The following is a 23,330-nucleotide window of genomic DNA, read 5'->3' as shown; positions in this document are numbered from 1 at the left end:
AGAGGAGTGGAGGATGTGGTTTGGAGCCACCGTTAGCGTTACAACTCCTCTGTTTCCCTGAAACTGCCTGAACCTAAACCAAGGGGCGCTGTGATTTGTTTTACAGAAATGTTTCTTTGCTGCATTTGACCACTACAGATCCTGAATGAAGCCTGTTTCCTTCCCAGAAATATACTTAGTATGCTGAGAATACATTGGGTTGTTCACTGATAAAGCAGGCTGGGACACAGGCCTTGTGTCTGGCTCTGGGTGCCTCCCTGGGCTCAGAGCAGCCCCTGCTGTGCCAGCCCTGCAGCTCTCAGGTACATTTTGTAACAGATAACCCCATGTTTGAGGTGATGCTGAAGGCTGTGAGGTGTTTTAATGGCGCTGATAGTTACAGACCCTAGGTAGAATAGAGCACTAAGTTGAACCTGAATGATTTGCTTTGATGGTCCCTCTCCTACACAGTCAACTTTTCTAAAGGAGGAGCATTGCAGGGTGGGAAGATTTAGATTTTTAATGAAATTATGAGAGCAGAGACCAGTACCAGCCTTTGGCAGCAATCAAGTCCTTTGCTTGGGACATCCTATTGTAAAACAAAAGCATTTCCATACTGCATTCCAGCACACACACACACTGTACCATCTGCATGGAGCTGCTGTGGTTTGCATCCAGTTAACACCAGAGTTCCCTGAGCACTCAGAAATCACAGAGCTGAAAATGACGTGGGTCTCTGCCACATATGTCACGGCTGGAATCTTTGTAGGGGATCACGATTCCTGGGCTGGGGAACCACTCTTTGTGAAAACTTCCTCTTGTTTTCTTGCTTGGGATACCCTGGATCAGGTGGGCTGCATGGCTCTTCCAAGGGCTGTACTGGCCCTGTTAGGGAGCGTGGCAAGAGCAAGTAAGAGGAAGTGGTTCTTGTGCCTTTGGCAGCTCTGCTTGTTTCAACAAATTACAAGAGTAATTGCAGAACCTAATTTTGAGCACCAGGGTGCTCAAACGTAACCATTTACGTAAGGCAGTGATGGGCAAACAATGATCCTGGGATTTGCTGATCAGGGACAGGAACAAAAGACGTGAAGGTGCCAAATGTTAATCCGTTCTATTCCCCAGACATGGAACCTTTGCTCTGGGCTTTACACACTGCATCCAGTGTGTCACTTGACAAACCCCACTGCTGTGTGTGCTTGGAGCACAGGCTGTTACCAATGCTGGGATACCAAAGGCAGTAGCTCCAAGAATTCCCCCCACTCCCTCTCCTTATTAATTTTTTCTGCCTAACATATTCCTTAAAAGACAAAGCTTAATTAATACCATGTACCTTTTTAGTAAGCATTATAGTCCTTACTTCTTTTGTGGTACTTGAAAGTTGTAGTTCACAGACTCATTGTGAAGTATTTTCATTCAGCATGACTCCCAAAAGGAGGGCTTCTCCTCTTGCTGCCACTTCCTACCTTCCCTTGTTTTCTCCTGTGGCTGACACAGGTGTTTGTGCAGCACGTGCCAGCCCTGCTTTGTCTGCTGCTGGCCTGTGCCTATGGGAAGTGTGCTTGGGGGAGTTCTGCAGCACAGGTGGTGTTGCTTTTGGCAGCAGAACAAGCCCAAGCATCTCAGTTGAAATCCCAAGGACCTTAATGAGGATAAGGTTATATGACCCTCTCCGTGGGGTTATTAGTTTCGGGATCTTTGCTGCAGAGTCCTGAAGGAATGTGGGCAAAGCTGGAAATTCCTGATTTCTAGTTCTGAGTTGGTCTCAGACCTGTTCTCTGGGCCTGTATTGTCACTGCTCTGCTTCCATCTCCCCATCTGGAGAATGGAAATCCCTCTGGTTTTCCTGATGCAATGACAATATGAATAAAGTGATTTGTTTAACTTTTTCCTTGCCTCTTGATCTTTTCCCCATCCCTGCCCTTTTCCCCACAGATAATTCTTCTGTCTTTGCTGCAAACCTCTGGCTGTTTGCAGTAAGTACTGATTTAACTTCAGATCAAAATAAGGCAACAGTTTTACTTGATAGAATTAACCTTTCCTGTAGTTATTGTTGCTCTTTCCACATTCAGCCACAGCCCAGTCCTAAGATGCGCCAGCCTGACTGTGCTTGGAAGCTCACTCAGGCCTTCCTGCCTTGCAGGTGCCTGTCACTGAGCACTTTAAGTGAAGTCAGCCTATTAATACTGTGTTCATTTTTGCCTTTATTCTCCTGGTGTGGTAAGTAATTTTGAAAAAGAATAAACAGCTCTGAAAAAGAATAAACCTCTGTGTACTACAAAAAAAGCACAGTGGAACTGTAGCAGTAGGCAGAATTCTTCCACAGACTTTGTGTGCTTTATCTTCAAGTTGACCTCTTCAGCTCTTCTCTGAAATGACTGCAGCAGCTCCTGAACTGCAGCAGAAGGCAGCCTTCAGTCTCAGATCTCCTTGCCCAAATGATGATTATCAACCTAATGCTAATCACCTGACTGCCATTAGAAGATGTCTCTGAGGTGTCCCATTTTCCAGGGGATCATAGCTCCAAGTCAAAACACAAGAATAAAAATTCAGTTTTATTCAGCTGAATAAAAATTCAGCTTATGTTTTCCAGTAGCCATGTGGTTGCCAGTAAAAACAAAGATGGTATTGAGGAAAAAAAAATTCCACAATGTAACAGAAAATTTAGAAAATACAGGGTAGTGGTTTCAGAAAGAGCAAGATAACATTTGAATTGACTCTGGAAAGTTCATTATATTAATTGCTACAATTTTTGATATTTTGAACGCTTGCTTTCCTTGGAAGAGTTTGAAAGAGTTTCTGTCTAAACTGAAGCAACCATCACAAGGGCCTGGTGACAGGAGGTTGTAGCCAAGTGAGCATCAGCCTCCTCTACCAAGTAACAAGTAACAGAAGGGGAAACAACCTAAAGTTGCACATAGGGTCATTTAGATTGGCTATTAGGGAAAATTTGTTTGCAGAAAGGGCTGTCCAGCCCTGGCACAGGCTGCTCAGGGCAGTGGTGGAGTCCCAGTCCCTGGAGGGATTTAAAAACCATGGGAATGTGGCACCTGGGGACATGGTTTACTGGTGGCCTTGGTAGTGCTGAGGGAATGTTGGAATAGTTGATCTTAAAGGTCCTTTCCAAATCCTTCTAAACCTAAATCATTCTGTGATTCTGTTCTCTCAAGGCATGAGAAGTGTTTAAGGAGAAAGGGAAATGATACAGGAGGTAATGGAAGGAAGAGCCTGTCATAAAAGGCCAGCAACGGAATAGGGTATGACAAAGTAGGAGCAAGGGCCAGGGAGAGGTAGAGAAGGCAGGAGGGTGGGAGATTGTTGCAAATGAGTGATTTAGATCACTTAAAGAATGAGCAGCAGCAGTACAAGCAAAAGTGGTCTAGATATGATATTGTTCCAGTGCGACTTGACAAAGGTCAGTGGCAATGTTCACTCTGTTACTGACCACATGCATGAAACACCCTGAGGAGAATCGACTTAGAATTGAGGTGGAATGAGTTACACAGAGATCCTCCTGTTGAGTTATGAGGCTCAGAGGGGACCCCCTTTCTAAACTCCTGATGGAGCTTAGGTGCTTCTGGGTCCAATCTTGGTCTCAGACTTGGCCTTTGACAGTTTATGTCTAATGGACTTACCTATACAGAGTTTATAATAATTAATACTGAGTATCAGTTTCATTAGTATTAATGTCACATGCCAGCAGTTCCTTACTGAGGATCTGTTGGGCAAGGAGGAATCTCTTATTCCCGGGTAAGGGACCTCAGACCTAGAGAGGTGTTCCAGTTGAAGGGGAGACTCATAGGCAGACTGCCCAGCCACAGTTCAGAAAGAGCTCGGATTAGACTCCTGATCTGTCAGGGCTGAAAGGTCTCTGCCTCAAGGAGAAGCTTAAGAGGTATCCCAGCTTCAGGGGAGGTCCCCACCATGCAGCTGCACCACCGGGCACAGGGAGCTCAGGGAAGGCTCATCCCATCTGTCATATTGATGGGATAACGTGGAGGCTCATAGTCTGATTGCATTCAATGGGAAGGGTGTGCAGGAGACTCCTAATACCCGCATCTTTCTTTGTTGCTTGATAAACAAGTTTTGGAAAAGCCACCTGGTATTCTTGTGTTAATCCATGGTTGGTGTGGTGTTCCAAGCTCATGTGCCCCAATGCTGGGTGTGTCACTGCTCCTCTCCGCCTTTCCTTGGTCCAGCCATGGCTCAGTCCTTTGCTTTCTTTAAAGCCTGAACCAAACTGATGCTGGTTTGTTTAAGGGGTCAAGTATATCCATCAAAGAGCAGAGGCTCATCTGGCTGGAGATGTGCAGATTCTGAGGATTCAAGCTTGCTGTTGGTTCGTTCTGCTGAGCTAGTGTGAGTTACTGAATAAACAATGATTTAAATGACTGAGGCTCATCTTTCCTAATGAACCCCATCGTGCCTGTGTGGTATGGGAGGACTAATTACATCTGAATAATGCCTGCAAAAAGTTAGCATGCTTTTCACAGCATTCCTCAAGTTGTGCTTAATCACTTTATTTGTCTGCTTGCTCTTTTCTCCAGTGAAAATTGTCATCCGAGGGGACAGGAACACTGGAAAAACCACACTCTGGCACCGACTGCAGGGAAAGAAATTTATTGAGGAATATATTCCAACTCAGGAGATCCAAGTCACCAGCATCCACTGGAATTACAAAAGTAAGATGGTAGAGGGTGGAGGGAGTGACAGTCATGGGACGATGCCTTGGGGGAGGAAATTCCACTGCAGCCTCATTTGCTTTTTCTTCTCTGTCTGCTTGGGAAACAAAATGGTCTCTCTTCATGCTTTTTAATTTATTATTCATAGTTTCTCAGTCATTTTTTTAATTTTGTCAGATGCTCTATGTTATAAGTTCTAAAGAATATGTCTGTGGAAGCCACAATCCAAGGGAAGTGTTTAATAGGTGGTCTGAAGTATTTGAGAAATTTGTAATATGCTTGACATGTTAATGTGGAGGGGTTGTTGTATAAATGTGTCGCTGGGGCCCACTGTGCTTTGGGTGTTACTGTGTTGCTTAGAAGTGGATACATGGTGCAAACTGGATTTCACTGATGAAAATATAAAGAGATTCTGGTGACTGGGGAGGATTTCAAAAATTATTGTAGTACTGCTAGCTCTAGGCTGGCTTACTGAAGCACAGAAGTTCCAGTGCCTTTTTTAAGTTCTTGCTGCAGTGTGGTTTTAATTTTTATTTTACTGGTTGCAAGCGGCTGTGAAAGCCCTACATCCCACCTGGAAAAGACAGGCACTGAAGGCACTGCAGGCACTGAAGTTGCGTAAGGTTGTGATTCAGTGGTGCATTATGTCCAGCTTTCAGGTTGCTGGTCAAGAATGCCACAGCCTTGTGGGATGAATTCCTGATTCAGTATGAAAGTGCTCTGTAAGATTGAGTATGCTGTACAAAAAGGGTCAGCAGTTGTTTGTCATTATCATCATTATCAGACATTGTCCATCTGCCTCACTCTGATCTTCTGTTGAATTAGGTACTGCCCAGCTCCTCCCAGCTGGGAGAACACCTTGTGCAGTCGGGTGAGCACCAAATTGAGTGCTGTGTCTAATTCACCACCAAATTTGAATTGCCAGGTGCCCAAGTCTCGTGATAATGCTCACAAAGCCACAGGATGTGTTCACCAGCTGATCTGCTATGGTCACACAGAGGTGTTTCCCGTCTGCAGCCAAACCTCTTGTATGGTGTATGTGTGCTGTGGCATGCTTCCCCTCACTCCTCTGCCTTCCTCTCAGGATGTCAGTACATCAGTTACTGAGGAATGAACACAGAGCTTACAAGTTGGATGGTGGAAACTATCTCCAAAATCAAATTTGAATGCTTCAGCCTAAACAGACTTAGAACAGAGTAAGAAATAAAATTCCTCTTTCCCAGATACCCAAGTGTAAAGAATGCACTGAGTGTTAATTGTGGCTTTCTGCAGTATCATGCATTAAAGCCTCAGAGTTGGGTTTCTTCTCTGATAGGTGCAGGTAACACAACACTTGTGTTGGATACAGCCTGGGAGTCTGGCATTTATTTTAGGAGGCTTATTCATATCTAACTGTATCCATGAACAAGTACAAAGATCCAGTCATCTCACCTGTGTCTGCATTTCTTTCCCTGAGCCAAGGCTCAGACATTGCTTTTTCAACACTGATGCAATCCTGGGGTAGAAAACACCTGCACCTGAGGCTGGCTTTGCTGTGTGCTGAGACCCACTGGTGTACAGGGTATTTCTAGGGCCCACTTCTAACCTTGGTGTGCTGCATTTCTGTAGAGCTCCCCAGCCAGAGCTGTCAGCAGTGTGTACAGATGCTGATGGACTTTTCCCAAGGTTAAGTGTTGCTGACCTTGTAAAACTACTTACAAAGCTGTACCTGAAACTGTGCCTTTCATTTGTGTTTCTTTTACATTGTAAAACATCTACTATTGTCTTAGTAATAATTTCCACTAACTTAGGACATTTTCCATTGACTTTCTTAAGATACATTTCAAAAAGTAACCCCCAGTTAAAGGACATTGTGAAGTCTGTTTCCTGCTGTGAGAAGTTTCCATCCAAGACTGGTGATGTGGGCCCTCAGAGTACTTGGTTCAGGTCTAAATCCTGCCCTGTTGGCCATGTTAATCTGTAGAGGAAAAATAAAGTTTGTTTTTCCTACGTTCATGCTCTCAGGCTACCTTGAATAAACATTATGAGGTAATTGATGGCCAATATTTACAGATGTTAATTAAATCGTTGCCCAATATTGAAGGATTCTTACATTGCCTGGTCTTAGAAGAATTCCATTTTAGATGCAAAATGTAGGACCTTCTGAAATTTTATACTGTAGAAATTTATAAAGGTAGCAGAATCTGAGTTACTTCTTATACAGAATTAACAAAGTTGCTTTTCTGTGCCAATTGTAATGGGTATTTGTAATTTTTGTGTCCAGGTAAGGAATTACCATTCCTGACCCTAAGGAACATTTTTTTGAATTATACTGGTCACCAAGTTTTTCTCTGTATGGCAACCTGAGAAAGGGAGTCTGAAATAAAAATTGACAAACAGTTGTGCTCAGATCCTTACAAGGCCTGAGAGATAGGAATGGGGGCTGGCAGAATTGCTTTGCAGTGTAGGATCTGTGATCCAGAGCATAGGAGGTGAATCCTGTCGTTGAATGAGGGTAAAAAATGTCTGAGGGCCTGTGAGTTCCTGGTGATGAACCCACCTGCAATGTGATAATTTTTAGTTTTAAATGAGCTTTCTTGCAATTGAAGCCTTTTCATGCCTCTCCATCATTTTGTCAGAAAGCAGTGCTCAGTGTGCCACTGGCCATGGAATATCTGGTCAAATAGCAGGTCAGGACAGATCTTTGGAGTGCTTTGTTCCGTGGTTTGTGGTAATCCAAGTTAGGGACTTGAAAGGATAAATTGGCATTCTTTTTACTGCCACAGAGCTCCTTCGGGTGAGATGCTGGAGATGCTGCTGGGTATGAGTCACACACCAAAGCCAACGAAACAGCACTATAGCAATTATCCTCTTGCATGATCGGGATAATGAGGAATGACACTAGTAATGAAAGGGAAGAACTTCCTGGTTGTGAGCTAGCAGAAAAAATGTGGAAATATGTGTTTCCTGGAAATATATGGAAATACGTGTCTCATGCAGTCGTTTTCTTTGAGAAATTCTACCCTTGCCCTCAGCCAGAAGGGTTTAAAGCAGTTCTGTGGGGTCAAGGGGTTCAGCTCCCCAGATGCCAGGACTGCTGCTGCTCAGCAGGGTGTCAGTTCTGTGGGAATCACTCAGCAGGCTAGCACATCCTAACTGAGGGCATGTGTGGCTCCTGGGAAGGAGGTGGAGAGCTCAGGAGCAAAGTGCCAGTGCTAGGCCCCGGGTCACCCCAGGGGCTCCCTTCTCTGAACTGTTAGTCCTGATGTACTACTTCACATGGCACTTCTGCAAAGAACAAGCAGCCTCCTGGGTTCCTCCTGAGCCCATGCAAAACTTGGGGAAGGCAAATATCTCTTACCCTTTTGCAGTAAGCCTTGATTGTGGAAAGGCACTGCGATTGCCTTGCCAACTGCAGGGCAGGAATCAGGGGCAGACCTCCTCCAGTAGCTGATCTGTGTCCCAGCACCTGCAGGGGCTCAGGGAGAGCTCCTGCAGTGCCAGTGCCTGGGGGGAGGAGCTGGCTTGCCTAGGTGCCAGGTGAGTGATTCACAGGTTGGACTTAAGCCTACCTGGTTTGATTATCTGTAGAAATATTCAAGGACTGAGTTAATTGGTGGGGTGTAGTGGTTTGAGCAGAAGTTTTTGTGCTGTGTACCGCTGTGTGCTTTCAGTCCTGTGAGGCACTGCCTGGGCTGACCCAGGGGAGTCTCCTGTTCATCCAATGCCTCCTGCCCAGCTGGCACATAGGAAGTTAAGCAGGAATTACTGTGAAGAATAGAGAAGCTGATTTTGCTTCATGCATAAATGTAAAAAGGGTCTTTCTCCAGAAGCAAAGGATCAAAGTTTTCCTTTATTCGTAATCTGTCTGTACAATATTTGGAAACATTTCATTAAGCCAAGAGTGAGTTCTGTATAGAAAATGCTTCCTGGTTTGATAATGACACTTAGATAAACTCTCATGCCATCCTATGATGTTATTTTATGCTCTGAGGCATTGTCCTCCTATTCTAGCTTTATGTTCAGAGCTGCTCCAAGTACAAGCTTTTGCTTCAAAGCAAAACATTTTGTTGTAACATTTCCAAAAAGCAGCCATTTCTTGGGTCATATTCCTGAAAATCAGACTGCTTATTTGGATTCCATGGAAACATTGATCCAGAGCTACTCAGCCTTCAGGCCTCCTGAATGTGAATTGGCTGCCTGTGGGTACCAGCGATCACTGGAGTTAGAATTCTGCATGTCTTGCTTCAGATTTTAGCAAATCAAATAGATGTTGCTGGTTATAATTTATTTATGCTGCAGCTCTAGGAAGCAGAATTGCTAGTGAGACCTTATTTTCCACAAAATATACCTGGAAATGTGCAGAGAGAATGGGTTTCTGTAGCTGCAGGACTGTCTGCGCTGGCTGTCATGTTTACATGGAAATGCCATGATTGATCTTTCTTAAATGTGTATATTCCTTTTGCCAGTTGTATGCCTTGTTTATAAATCAGACTTTATCCTCAAAATTAGATTTTTATATTTTTTGAAAGGCTTTGTAAACCTCTGCATGTTATGAAAAGAGTCTACACAAAGTACTTGCAACAGGCTTCAAACCTGACATGAACCAGCTAGGAAATCCAGCCATCACTTATGTGACTAAGAGTGTTTATGAAGTTCTTTAGACAGCATGGTTTTGGTGAACAGCTTGCACCTTCAACAGCTCACTGCCTTCTTGTGGTTGAGTTTTTTTCTTGCATATAATGTGCTTTTCTTTTGACATTCCTGTGCTTTGACATTCCTCCATGTTGGCTTTGGGTTAGGCTCTCTGAGTGATGGATGTTTTACTGAAACCTTCTAACCCTTTTGTTCTGTTGTGCTTCTAGCCACTGATGATATTGTGAAAGTTGAAGTCTGGGATGTAGTGGACAAAGGTAAGATTTGTAACTTTCTTTCTAGTGGAGATCCGTCGTTCTTTCTTAGTTTTAATTAAAAACTTACATAGAATTTAGAAATACCTGCTTACTTCTGCTTTTAAAAAAGTCTGTATTTATTACACCGCTTCCTGAAAGAATAAGGAAAGGAGAGATGAGTCTTCTATGCCAGAACCCATTATCTGGAATCTGAACTTCAGGTCAAACCCAGTGTTCAGAAGCAGTTGTTCCACGTGCTTACGACAGATGAAGTGCCTGCTGCTCTGTGTATTCCAATTCTCTGAGCTTTAAAATAGACTTCACCTTCTCCCCTTTATAGTTTCCTTTAATGTTTAGACAGGTTTTGAGTTCTTTGTTCTGGTTATAAAAGTTCTTGTTGAGCCGTTTTTGTGACGGTATTCTGTTGTTAAATTGGTAAAACCTTAGCTGCAGTGGGTAATATATGCAGGGGGGAAGGATGAAAGAGAAGCCAAGTACTTAAATTCACTAGGACAGAAAATGCAATATGTGCATTCCAAAACCTTTTCTAAATGCTTAGCCAAGGAAAATTTTATGATATATAAATACATTTTTCATTGGTTTTCAATTTTTGTCAGAGTATAAACTTTTGTTTTATAAAGACAAAAACCAAACCCCAAAACATCTGTGAAGACACAGTCTGGATGCAGTGCAAATGGGATGCAGCGGGATCTGTTCCTGGAAGGGGTTGGGGTTGAAATTTAAATCTCCACAACCCATTCTGTAGCCCCGAATGCAGATGTTGTTTGGCTTCTAAGAGGCATTTAGTACCAGCCAGGCTCCTGGTTTAGTGTGTGAGTATGGTCAGGAAAGCAGCTGCACAGTGAGCAGCTCTTGCTCTGTGAGTGATGCTTCTTGTTTGGTGTCTGTCAAATTTCTTGGCCACAGTCATCGAAACTCAAGATTTGATGGTTTGTCTGGTGCTGCCTTTCCTGCAGCCTTGGCTGGAATCCGTGCTCTCAGGTGTTCCTCAGCAGAGTGGCATCTCAGAGGCACCACCAATGCAACTTACACTTGTGTTACACCAAAAACTAACACTACAGTAGGGAGTGGGAAAAGGAGAAATGTCATTTTTCATGTCAGCTGAACTGTATTCGAAATAGGGAAAAAACAAGGACAGTTAGCAGTAGCACCTCCAGTTCAGATACCTAATGGAGCCTTCAGGATAAACTTGAGTCAGGAACTTTAAATGAAAATCCTGTGCACTTTATCATTTTAGTGTTTTAAGGCCCAGTTTTCACAGGGTAGACAAAACCTTGCTTAGGCCAGTGTTACTGCTGAAGTCAGTCTGATTAGTTCGGCTTTCACATTGTGCGATAACAAGTGGAGGGCTGGAATCTGAGCAGAACATCTGTGTTCTCGCTGCCTTGCAGCTTTGGCATGAATAGAGAGACATTTAATTTGGGAATCATGTGGTTCCAGCACTTACTTCTGTGAATAGCTTCTCTGAGCAGAGTCATCTTCTCAACTAGAGACTTGTTTTTTTGGCGAAGGGGGCGGGATGTGCTATGCACAGATGTTGATAACGGCTCTTCTGGTCCTGCTTTGATTTCTGACAGCAGAGCCTATGTTGAAAATCTTAAAGGAATCTCTTTCCTTCACTTCATATTCTTTTGAAATAAAACTCACTCTGTTAAGATCCATACTTATGGACCACAGATATGGGGGTTTTTTTGCAATCAGTTGTGCTCAATCAGTGCAATGGAGAAATCAAATCATGATGATGTTAATGAAATAAAATCTTTTCCTATTGCGATAGCATTGTGGAATCCTGATAAGCATAACTTTAGGAAATTGTTCATGTTAAGCATTAAGAGGTTGCTCATATCTAACTTTCATCCTAATGTTATGACATTTTTGTTTTCCTTCGGTATGCTTAGGACAAAAAATCCTCCTGCGTGATGCTTTGGGTGAGAGCCACACTGGACTGTAGACTTGCAGTAGTAAAGTATCCAGTGCTGCTGTAGCATAGTGCTGACAAGGCTTGATCCTTCTTTTTTTTTTCCCTTGCCTACCAGATCCTGGCTCATGTGCATATTTCGAGTTGGGCAGAACACTGCATTTATCAGGCTGGATTTGAAACAGTCAAAAAATGCATGATCTGAACACCCATTTCAACATGAAGTTTTCCAGGCTGACATTCTTTAGCCAGCATTTCCCTGTTTCATTTTCAGAGGAAATTAGGAGACCTCTGTTTAAATGAAGGGGGAAACCTTATTGAAAGCCCTGATGTGGGTTATAGCTTAACTAACTAACAGGAGCATCCATGAACTGCAGTTTTCAGCTTCAGTTGTGTAAAGCAGCTTTGGGCTCTTGCCTGCTGAGCGGTGCTGCTGTTCTGCAGTCACAGGGGGGTGGGGTAATTACAGGAGTTGCACCCTGAAAACTTGATGTGCATTTCTGGGCTGAAGTTAATGGTGATTTTCCTGAGTGATGTTTCTCCTGGTGCTCCCTAGAAGTGTGCTTCCTGTCCTTGCTGGTTCAGCAATGTGGGTTTTCCCTCCAGAATCCACTGGTATGCAGAGGGCAGCTCTACTGGCCCTGCCTGGATGGTGGCTTAGCTTGGTATTGGTTATTTAGCTTCCAGATGATAATTTGGAAATGTGGGGAGGTTTGTTGTGAAAGCTTAAAAGCTGTGAGGTTGGTTACTGTGGTGAGGCAGCAGGGAATGGCAGCTGTCAGACTGTGCTGCTTCTCTTGGCTTGTTCTTGACCATTTGGGATTCTTTTTTTAAATGTGCAGACTCCCTGGAGTCCAGACTTCCTTGCTGCCTGCTGCATTCTCCTTGGGCCTGCTCAGGGAGCTGGGATCATGTCTGGAAAGTTGCCATTTGTTAAAATTTTCCCAAGATGAGCTTGCCTCCAGCCATGGATTGTATTGGATTTTGTGTGGCGTGTGTAGTAAATATCTCCTTTACTGCTCTTGGAACAGACAGAGCACAGGAAAGATCTCTCTTAGCAGAAGTCACAATCCTGACTCATCTTTCTGGCTTTGCAGCAAGTTGTGTAACTGCTGCGGATCATAAAGCTATAACAGATCCTGAATTCAGAGAAGCTGCTTGAATGCAGGAGATTCAGGAACAGTTGTAAATTCCTGTCTTATAACTTCTGCCACTTTGGTTCCCACATATTTTCTGCTACGTGACTGAGGGCATCAAATCATTTTTTTTTTTCTGTTGCCCACAAGGTAGACGCTTTCCCTTGAATTGAAGATTCCTTTCCTCTTTGCTGCACCTTCACCCCTCTGCCTCCCAGATATGTCCTACAAGAAGAACGAAAGATCAGAATTCATATTTCTATTATTTTCAGATGTTCCAAGTTAGATAACACAAGGGATGCACATATTCCAGATGTGTATTTTAGACTGGTGAAGAGGAGCAGCCCCTTGCATGATGGACAGCAATTGTTGGCAAGTTGCACTGAATCCTTCTATCCTGCAGCAAAACTGATGGTACATACTGCTGCAGAGACTCAAGTGATGATCACAGCCCTACTGTCCAGTAGGAGCTGTTCTGTAGACTCCAGGACATAGCTGCCAAGTGTATTTAGTGCCAGAGTTGCTCTTATGCCTGTAAATGAGGAGCAGCCATTGTTCTAGGCAGGGGACCTGAGCTATAGCAGCATGCACACCCATGTTTTCTAATTGAAGCTCCTCCATTACACATCAGTACAACCTCAAAATCTGGACCTCATGCATACAGTGACACAATTGTCACCGTGCCCTTGCTTTATAGGCTGAATTGCATCTTGTCACTGCACAGATCTTATCTTTGTCTAGTTCATCCTGCAGTTTGGGTTCCAAAAATAGAGCCTGTGCGTGAGTCTGTACACACATGCGCTTTTCAGCTCCGTGACTCCTTTGAGGTGACCTCCTTTGCAGCACTGATGAGCAGTGTGCGAGAATATTACTCATTCCTCTGGATGCACACAGAAAACCATGGAGAGGTGTGCGGGTTGCATATTCTGTCTCAAAGCATTGACTGTAAATGTGGCCAGGTTAGACGGACACCTTGATTTCTCAGGATGGGAGGAATGATGGAGAGTATTTGTGGTTGCTTGGGCTTCTCTTTTTAATACCTAGAAATTTAGGTCATGCCAAGCATAATTCAGCAGTGACTGCAGAAATAGCGATGTTTGGATATTCAGAGAAGCCACACAAACGTCACTCACTTGAAATTAATTGAAGTGGGAAAAGACATGCATGGCCTAGACATCCCACACCTTTGGCTCGGAAGAATCAGAGCCCATACTTGGATCCCTCAGGGAAACACATTGCCCAAATGAGGAGGGATCAGGATTAATATTTCTGCTACTTTCAGATGTCAGCAGTAAGCTGACATGAGTGGAGCAAACATTTTGCGGTGATGCACAGAAGCACCCCCAGAATCACCTGTTGTAACATGCAGCATTAAAGCTTTTCTGAATAACTGTATTTTCTTACTATTTATCCTTGAGCTGTGTGCAGGAAAAACAAACCCTGTTTCACATGCAGCATCTAGCAGAACCCTGAATTCCACATGTGATTCGGCTAAGTTAAGAGCTAGTGGAAGCTATTTTGGTCCTCAGTGTTAGAGAGTCTTTTACAGAGTCAATGGGAGGGTTTTTTCAGGTGCATCTGAGCTGCCAACACCTTCTGTTATCAGCGACACAGGAAATTTCTAGAAGTTATAAGAAGCAATTCCAAGACTGTGCCAAGTATAATTTAGCTAACTCATCGCTATTTAGACTAGGAAAATACACAACAAAGTTATTTCAGAAGTACAGTTCTTTAATGCTGTCAGTAACATCTGGGAGGTACTTGGTATCTGTCAAACAAAACTCCTGATCTTGTAGGGTTATTCTTTGTGCAGTGCTTATCATTGATAAAATTATGGAAACTCAGAACATTCACTTTAAACAAGAGGTCAATTTTTTTCATGGTGTGTCCACACTAAACCTTTTTGGCAGTAGGTGACAGAAGATGTTGAGATTCCTGGCAATCCTTAGAGCAAAGTGTCTACACCAGAAAATCAGCTGATGGCCACTCTGATAATCATAGGTACAGATACACCTCTCTGCTGAGACTCCAGGCCATAAGATTTGGAAACACAGTTAGTGTGTAATTGACTTGACACAAATTTTCCAGGGAGGCTGAAGTTTTAAAAACACTGTTTCTGGGGCGCTGAGTTAAATGCTAGTGGTACATTAAAATTCAGAAGAAAATGCTTCTGTAAGGTGTAAGGAAAGAGAGAAGCTTCAGGGGCTTTAACTGCCCCTTTAACTGCCTTAGAGGAAGCAGATGAGTTAGAGAGAAACCACTAGATTCTTGCAGGTGGGACCATGGCTGTGGGACTGCAGGGCAAGTCTCTAGAGTGGTTTTCTAGTGTCTTCTACAAACGTTAGGCACATTGCTTCTTGCACTTTTCTGGGAGTCTGATCTGCTACCTGGCTTATTTTTGTGTGCTTTGGGTGGTGCTTCTGGAGGATTTCTTTTCTGCGCCTTCACTGGTGATGGCCAGACCTGACCCTCTGGCTGTGACCTTTGGAGCACATATAGGCTGTCTCTCCATCTTCACAACCCCCTTCCCACAGTTTATTTGATTTCTCTTGGATTTCTTCTTGGATAAGTCCTGTCTTTGGATTGCTTTACTGTTCATTTTTGAATAGACTAGCTGGGATTCTTCAGCAAGGCATGGGTATCCCACCCCTCCTCATCCCCTAGGCTTACAGTAGAAGTAGGATTTGCTTTAAGGCTGTGTTCTAACTGCTGTGCACCTGTCCAGACTCATCTTCCCGTTCTTTGCTCAATGTAATGCTTTTTATGTTTTTTACCATTCTTTTCAAGGAAAATGCAAAAAACGAGGAGATGGTTTGAAACTGGAAAATGACCCTCAGGAGGTGAGTTACCTAGAATTCAGAGGTCTGAGGCCTCTTGTCCACTTTTGGTCCATGGGGAGCAAGTTTTATATTTGTTCCTGCCCTAAGGCCTTCCTGTCAGGTGGGTGATGCCAATGCTCTTCATTCCTTGCTCTGTGCATTTCAGCCCTGCTCCTGCCCTCACTGCAACTTCCCTGCTGGTTTCCATTCTGTCACTGGGAATGACTGTGCCCCGGATGTTTGCTCAGCAGCTTTGTACTTGTCTTCCTGTGGGCAGAGGCAGAAATTCCATTTGTCAGGACCTTCTTGTGGGGCCTGAAGAAATTACTTGATGCCCTGCTCTGGCCGCTCCTCGGAGCTGGGCTGTTAGACTCTCACTGGTGCCCATCTGCTCAGGCTGATTATCTTCATCTCAGATGAAGATAATTTTCCTCAAAATATTCTCCCATGGGAAAAGCCTTTATGAGAACAGTTACCACAGCTGCCTCTTCATTTGCAAATTTGGGTGCATTTTTCACTGCTGGGAAAGGAGTGAGAATTATTCCAGGGGCACCAAATTCCAGTAGGAGCCATAGAGACTGAGCGAGGACTATGGAGACCAAGCTGGGACCCGTACTGTGTGGACTTAGCAGCATGCAGAATCCAAATGGTGAGAAGCCAGTTGGGTACTAATCCTGTCAGCTGTCCATGGGAGAAACTGCTTCCTGCTTTTGGACACCTGCAGCATTAAGAGTAGAGCCAATATCTGAGTCAGGAAGAAGATGGAATGGGAGCTGTGTCCTCTGTCCTCCACTCTGATGTTTGTAAGGAGTTCTCTTGCCAACACAGGATTTGGGAGCACAGGGGAAAAGACAGGGGTGGGTTTTAGCATGTGCTGTCAGAGACCGTCAGGTGCTATACATCCTGTTCCTATGGGAAGTGGAAGCTGGGAACCACCAATCTTATTTCAGTGATAGTGGTGTGAAATCCACAGGTACTCCTTAGAGTGGTTGTCACTTTAGAAAGTTTGCTCTGTCAGTACTATATCTATTGTGTTCTGTATCAGCCTGAAGTTGAATCCAGTTATTTACTGCTTATTTGCCTTTATTTCCTCAGGCAGAATCGGAAATGGCTCTGGATGCAGAGTTCCTGGATGTCTATAAGAACTGCAATGGTGTAGTGATGATGTTTGACATCACCAAGCAGTGGTAAGAGACCTTTACTGGCACCATGTGATTCTCCCTTGTTCAGGCAAAACAAATGACTTCCAGATTTCCAGATTCCCAGTAAGCTGATAACCTGTCTAATGAGTTGGACCAAGCTTGTATCCTTTAAAATAAAAACTTTATCTTGTGACATGGCTTTTAATACACTCCTCTCCTGGACTTGTTCCAAACAAGCATTGTCCCTGTGGGTTGTGTGCTGCAATTGCTGATATGCTCCTGACTGAGGCTTGATAATTAGTGCTATCACATGTGTAAAGTGCATGTTGCAAACCCCTGCTCCCCATAACACAAGGGAAAGGAGGATGCTAGTGAGAAATTCCCAAGAAACTGGTATTACTAAGGATTGTTTAGAGGCCCCAGGCTGCATTAATCTGCAGAAGTAATGAACTATTGGTTTTGCACATCTGAGGAGAGTGAGAGAGATAAGGAATCCAGAGTAGAAAGAGGAGAGGGTTAGAACTCCTGTTTTATATTTAGGCTGGTGTTGTTCAGGTTTGGTGTGGGTCAGTGAGCCTGTGGACAGCTGAAGGGAGGGAATCCTTTCCTTCTGCTGACCCCACAGTTTTGCAGAACTGAGATTGCTGTAGGAGGTGTGAAGGTTCTGATGAAAGTGGATTATTGAGCTTTTGAAGTTGGTTTTGAATAAAGAATCATGCAAACATATTGAGGGCTAATGTGTTTCTGTGATGGGGTAAAGAAGTCACAGACTTGGAAGGATTTTGGAAAAACAATTCCTGTTGTTTTTTTTCTTTGTGATTTGTGCATGAAACTGCTAATAGAAGGATGTTTCCACTCATCTGCTCTCTCTCTCCCCCCTCTGATGAAGGACATTTAACTATATTCTGAGAGAGCTTCCTAAAGTGCCGACCCACGTTCCAGTGTGTGTGCTTGGGAATTACCGGGACATGGGGGAGCACCGGGTCATCCTGCCCGGCGACGTGCGGGACCTCATTGACAACCTGAACAGGTGAGCGGGTGGGGCAGCAGGCCTCAGCTGTTCCCTGCCATCACCCCTCAGTGACCACGTCAGTCGTGTTTCACATCCATGTCACATGTGCCCTCTGTCCTGCGTGCCTGCCTTGGGCTCCCAGAGCTCCCTGTGTCTCACAAGCAGCATGTGCTGACGCCATGGGCCCTTGGATCTGGAGCAGTTTGTTTGCCATGCTCCTGGAAACAGCATGAGACAGCACGTGCCCGGCAGCATGTGCCTTTCAGAAGTGCTGTTCCCAGCAAGTTGTCTTCTTTCTGGATAGTCCTTCTCCTGTGAGAGAGTCCTCGCCCCAAAGCACAGCTGTTCTTTGCTCCCAAGTGATTGAGCTACACGAGAGCCAGCCAGTGCAGCTGTGTCCTTGCTCTGCCTCTGAGCATCCCCCACACAGCACTTGCAGGCCCCGGTCAAGTCAGATGTCCCTCATCAGCCAGACAAGCATTTCCCTTAAGCAGAGATCTGAGGTGCTCTGTTACATGGTACAAAATAGTATTTTTTGGTCAAGATTCAGTAGATGTACCTTTTTATGTAGTTTTATGTTTTTAAGGTATTTTTAAATTTTCCTCATTTCTTATTTGTTTATGCCTGTGTCAGGCACAAAGAAATGGTGTCAGTTTTAAGACTTAATCCATTATGAAATAATTTCTTTACAAAATAATTTCTGTATATTATTTTTGTCAGTCCGATTGTGGTTTTTAAAACAAAAACCTTTACTGTGAAATGAACAACTTGTAAAGCTGTGAATCCCCCGTTTAGGAAACCAACATCCCAGCGTCCTGACAGAGTATTTCTCAGCCTGGCAGGCACATGACACTGTCACACACCAACAGCCACCTTCTGCCACCCTTCAGTGTGAGTTTTGGCTGTACACAAAATAATGAATCCAAGCAGAATGATGCCCTGGGCTACATTTGAGGGTGGGGGCTGGGCTTGTGGGGTGGCTCATGGTGTGTAACTCAGTCCTGTGCAGGGTCTGCGAGTTGTGCTGGATACAGTGTTCTCCTCTCTGCTTGGCACAGGCCTCCCGGCTCCTCCTATTTCCGCTATGCTGAGTCTTCTATGAAGAACAGCTTTGGCCTCAAGTACTTGCACAAGTTCTTCAACATCCCCTTCTTGCAGCTGCAGGTAAGGCAGGGATGTTATCCTGATGTGCTGGGTATGTGGGACAGATTGGATTTGCTTCCTTTCTAAGGCAGGAATTTGGTATTTGGGGTTTCATTTGCTGTTAAAGGATCCTGAGTAGATTCTACTTTTCATTAGAGTTGATATAACAAAATTATGTCAGAACATTAGTGCCTGTGACTGATTTAAACATGTCTCTGGTTGCAAGAGGCCAGCTGTGCTGAGTTCCCAATGCTGACTTCTGGAGAAAGGCTCCATTTTCACTGACATGAAAATGGCATCCAGTGATGCAGTTACCAGGTCAAAAATGTATTTTTGTATGTGTATACAAAAATGTATAACACATCTGTTAGACTTTGGATTTCAATTCTGTTCAGTTAAAACTCAGATGAGAAGAGAGGTGGCCATTATCTGAGTGGTTCAGGAACCTCTGTTTGCTGAAAATCTTAGCCTTAATGGTAAACACCATTAGAAATGAGATCCATGTGCTTGCATCCTGTTCACATGGATCCAGTCTCATGTTTCCTTCATATCTGAGGATTCTTGGGAGGGCTGAGGGAAGGGCAAAGGCTGCAAAGAGTGGGATTCTCATCTGTGGGCCTTTAGAAGATCAGCTTTTTGGGTGATCCTACAGGGGTCCTTTGGGATAAGTAGCTTATGCTTTTTGAGGGCACATATGATGTGTCACTGTTTTCTATTTGATGGGGAAAACCCAGGCAGTTGATCTTTGTTATCTTTCACTAGTAATTGAAGTGTATGTGTGTATTTTTATATAAATAATCCCCAGTGAAATGCTAGTTCAGAAGGAGCTGAGATATATTAGTGGATGTTACCAAGTCCTCAGGCTGCAGAGCAGAAAGAACTAGGATAAGAGAATTGAATGTATGAAAGCTCAGTGAAACAAGTCAAACAATTTCTTGAGGGGGAGGTTGTAGAAATATGAGCTGTAAATCCAGCCTGCTGCTCAGTGGAGAAGACTGAAATCTGCCAGCATGTTGCTGGTGAAATGTTTGAGTTTATGACACTGCACATTTGGAGGTTTTTGGTTGCCTCCACCCAGTTTCTGGGGCTTTACTTGATGGTCAGACTTCACCTAAAATGGGCTGCATTGGTTTCTCCAGTGCCACTTGTGCCACAGGTTTATAGGCAGTGCCTCATGCTGCTCCACAGTAGCTGCCTTGGGGACTTCACTGCTCCCAGACACTCACTGGGAACCTTGTGTTGGAGTGCACAGGGACCAGGGCTGGCCCTGTTCAACATCCAGTGCAGCATGAGCTGCAATCTGTAGGAAAATCACATAATCACAAAGTCACTTAATTCCTGAAGGTTCTTCTTGTATCTTCAGAGATCCTTGCCGGTACCAGGCTCCAGAAGGAAGTTTTTCTCCTTGGAGCAGAGCAGGATTAAAGGAGAGGGATGCTGCCTGGTATGAAATGCACATAGGATTTAGTCAGCCTCAGATGTTTCTGTGCCTCTCAGCCTGCCCTCCACAGCTTTCCAGGGCAGAGTGGTCCAGCTGTGTCTGAGGTCCCAGGCTGTCTCTCAGCAGGGTTGGGGTCAGCGTGTGGTTTTCAGTGGCACATTCCTGTGCTCATTTTATAGTCACGCATCTTCCATGGCGAAAGCAAGGGCTGAAATCCATACCCCCCAGTACAGAGCTCATTGTCTCTGTCAGCCTGAGCTCTTCAATTATTTATAACTTCCTTTCCAGGGGCAGGATTGGCAAATCCGAGGATGCAGTTTAGCTGTAGGTATATCTGGAAACCCACAAATGGGATCAGGTTGCCCAGGCCTCCAGATGCTGTGCTGGAAGGAGACAGGATTCTGCAGACAGCTGAGATTGCCTTTTCCCAGGAAGCTCTTGCAAGTGCCTTTCACCTGAAGCACTGGTCTCTAGCACATGATTTATTCCTTTATTTTGGGTCACTGCAAAAAATAAGCTGTTTCTTTAATATTTTAATAACCAACTTGGTAAAATAGAATATATTTTTGAAGTATTTGGAAGTTTGTTAGTGATGAATGTGTACAAAATTGATTGCAAGTCTGTCTTTATTTATGTATTCTTGATTTATTGTGATTTGTGAAAATTGAAATAAATAAAACTGGTGTATGTCTCAGTGCCAAAGTGTAAGGCAAGGCACACCACTTGTTTAATAAACAAGTTTAATTAAAGTCATTATCAAAGAGTCTAAGATAAGCACTGGAGAGCAGTAGCCCTTCTGTCTCTGTTCAGCTAATTTGCTCAGCATGTATTTCACCTGTCTTAGGAAACTGGGGACAAAGAAGCTGCAGACTTGCCCTTTTTTGTCTCATTTTTTGCTTATACTTCATGAATAATATGAAATGATGATATCTACTGCTTCTGAGATCTTGATTTTCTTGAATTCTGAAATTTAGAATTTTAATTCTAAAGTCCTCATTAGTACTTCTGATCAGGGTAGCAACTTTAAATATGAATAGCATATTTTGCTGAATCTTTCTTGTCTGTAAATGACAATAAAGGAATTGGCATTAAGTAATGACTTCGTAATTCCATGCAAGCATGTTATTTAAAGTCAAGTTTCCATCTACAGAGAGCACTTGAATATGATGAATAAAAATTACTCAGCAAAGAAAAGAGGGATTGCTCCAAGCTCTTAACACAATGGCAAAGATAAACATGAAGACTCTATATGCCTTGGAAGCTGTAAATTAGCTTAAATGATCACAGAAACCCTTACATTTCAAGAAGGGCTATGTCTTCCAATAAATTAGGGTTATCAGCTGTGATGAGTCACCTGGTCTAACAGTACAAAATAAAAGTGACTTAAACTTTTTTGCTGATTTCAGTCATAGTAGAATTTGACATAAATCAGTTGCTCCATGGAGGGCTCAGGCTGTGCTGTGATCATTCTCCAGAGAACAGCACTTGGTGTGGTTTGTGTGAGCCAGATGAGTTAATTACTCTTCAAACCTGTGCAGTGGCTTGATAGCTTCAAAGTTATCACATCTGTGAAACCATAACGCCAGCAGCATGTGCATGTAGAGACTGAACACCATCACTTCATGCAAATGTTTGTCTTCTCAGATGGATATTATTATGGGAATTATGTAATAGATTTCCTTTTGGGCTTCTAATCTGATAGGATCTTTCTGCAGTGAATTTAAGTGTTGTCAGGGAATTAAGAATTCACCATGGTTGTTGATGCTAGCCTTCAAAAATATTTGTCAGAGCAAAGCTGAAATGTACTTGGAGGATAAGGCAGTTATCAAAGCAAAAATCTTGGCAGTTTGGAGGAAGCCTGGGGTTTCTCTTGTATGTCCTCCTGCCCAGGCAGGGATGCAGCCTGTGGCACCACAGCCCTGCTGTAACGGGAACTGAGCAGGGCTGGGAGTCACCAGCCCAACTCAGCACAAGCTGGCCCTGCTCCTGTGCCACCCAGTACATAGGCAGTGGGAGAGGGAGGATTGATGCCCTCAGGCACAAACATGTGGCTTTTGACTCCAAAATTTGGGAGGTGAGCTGATGGGCAGGGCCAGTGCCCAGCTGTGTGCCAGCCAGCTGTGCCTGAGCAGAGGGGATGGGGCTGTGGGGCAGGATTTGCACCACTGACAAGCTCTAGTCCAGGGGATCTGGAATGATCTTTCTGCAGGAGTGGATGCTATGTCAGCCCGGGAGGGCTGCAGCCCTTGAGAGAGCTGGCTGTGCCTGTGGATATTGATCTCTCCTTCCTATCATCTGGACGTTGGGAAGAGGGAGCCTTTCCCCTCAGCTGAGGTTTTTGTTTGAGTTCTGTGGGAAATGTGGGAACGGAAGGACTGAGTGGGGCAGTCCTGGATTACATTAGTGCAGTCAACTCACTTTATTGCCCTTTGAAAGTGGGCTAGAGTGTCTGTCCCCTATCTATGGAACAGCAGCTGGGGACAGAGGGGCAAGGGCTTCTGAAATGTCACTGAGTTGATAGGTTGTGCTCCCTCATCTACCTCAACAGCAAAAAAAAATTATTGGGAGGCTTTGCATTCAGCTGGGTCCTGCTCCCAGAGGGGCTGATCTAGCACAGGGAAAATCAAAAAGCCTGAGTGAATGAGTTGCACAACTGATCTCTGCAGGGTCTGAATCCTTTCTCCAAATGTGACTGATGCTGTGGTGTCTGAAATAACACATTATTGATTTATGGCTGAGAATAGCTCATAGAACAAGGTGCTTCTTACACACAGACTTTATGGATTATCTACTTTTTTTTCACCTTCCCTTTGTGCTCTGTATTTAAATGGACACCATGATCAGGGCCAGGGCTCCTGTTGCACACGATGCTGTGGTAAAGTGGTGACACAGGATCTCAGTGCACAGAGATCTGTTACAGTGACCCTTCTGCTCAGACCCAGCTTGTTTTCCTTTCCTCAGAGAGAGACGTTGCTACGGCAGCTGGAGACAAATCAGCTGGATATTGATGCAACTCTGGAGGAGCTGTCAGTGCAGCAAGAGACTGAAGACCAAAACTACGAACTGTATGTCACTAAGCTGTCTTTTCTAACTGCTTTGGGTGTCACATGAATGTTGGGCAGCCCCAGCTGTGGCATGTGGCCAGGTTGAAGGATCTAGCGAGTAACAT

At 44.1% G+C, this 23,330-nt stretch overlaps 1 protein-coding gene across 2 annotated transcripts in view; it reads left to right on the top strand.

The window, feature by feature from the left end:
* RABL6 (RAB, member RAS oncogene family like 6) overlaps nucleotides 1-23,330 on the top strand; it is a 52,962-nt gene that overhangs the window by 2,432 nt on the left and 27,200 nt on the right. Inside the window, exons 2-9 of one of the 2 annotated variants that reach the window (XM_038156215.1) lie at nucleotides 4,524-4,658; nucleotides 9,503-9,550; nucleotides 11,449-11,478; nucleotides 15,392-15,444; nucleotides 16,519-16,610; nucleotides 17,455-17,595; nucleotides 18,636-18,741; nucleotides 23,123-23,226. In XM_038156215.1, coding sequence (XP_038012143.1) covers nucleotides 4,524-4,658; nucleotides 9,503-9,550; nucleotides 11,449-11,478; nucleotides 15,392-15,444; nucleotides 16,519-16,610; nucleotides 17,455-17,595; nucleotides 18,636-18,741; nucleotides 23,123-23,226 — 709 coding nt within the window. The remainder of the gene's footprint in view (nucleotides 1-4,523; nucleotides 4,659-9,502; nucleotides 9,551-11,448; nucleotides 11,479-15,391; nucleotides 15,445-16,518; nucleotides 16,611-17,454; nucleotides 17,596-18,635; nucleotides 18,742-23,122; nucleotides 23,227-23,330) is intronic. The other variant, XM_038156216.1, reaches the window with a different exon arrangement.

Source organism: Motacilla alba, chromosome 17, assembly GCF_015832195.1.
Source record: "Motacilla alba alba isolate MOTALB_02 chromosome 17, Motacilla_alba_V1.0_pri, whole genome shotgun sequence".
In the NCBI taxonomy this organism is placed as follows: Eukaryota; Metazoa; Chordata; class Aves; order Passeriformes; family Motacillidae; genus Motacilla; species Motacilla alba.
Note: the sequence above shows the minus strand (reverse complement) of the source record. Positions and strands in the feature narration are given on the sequence as shown.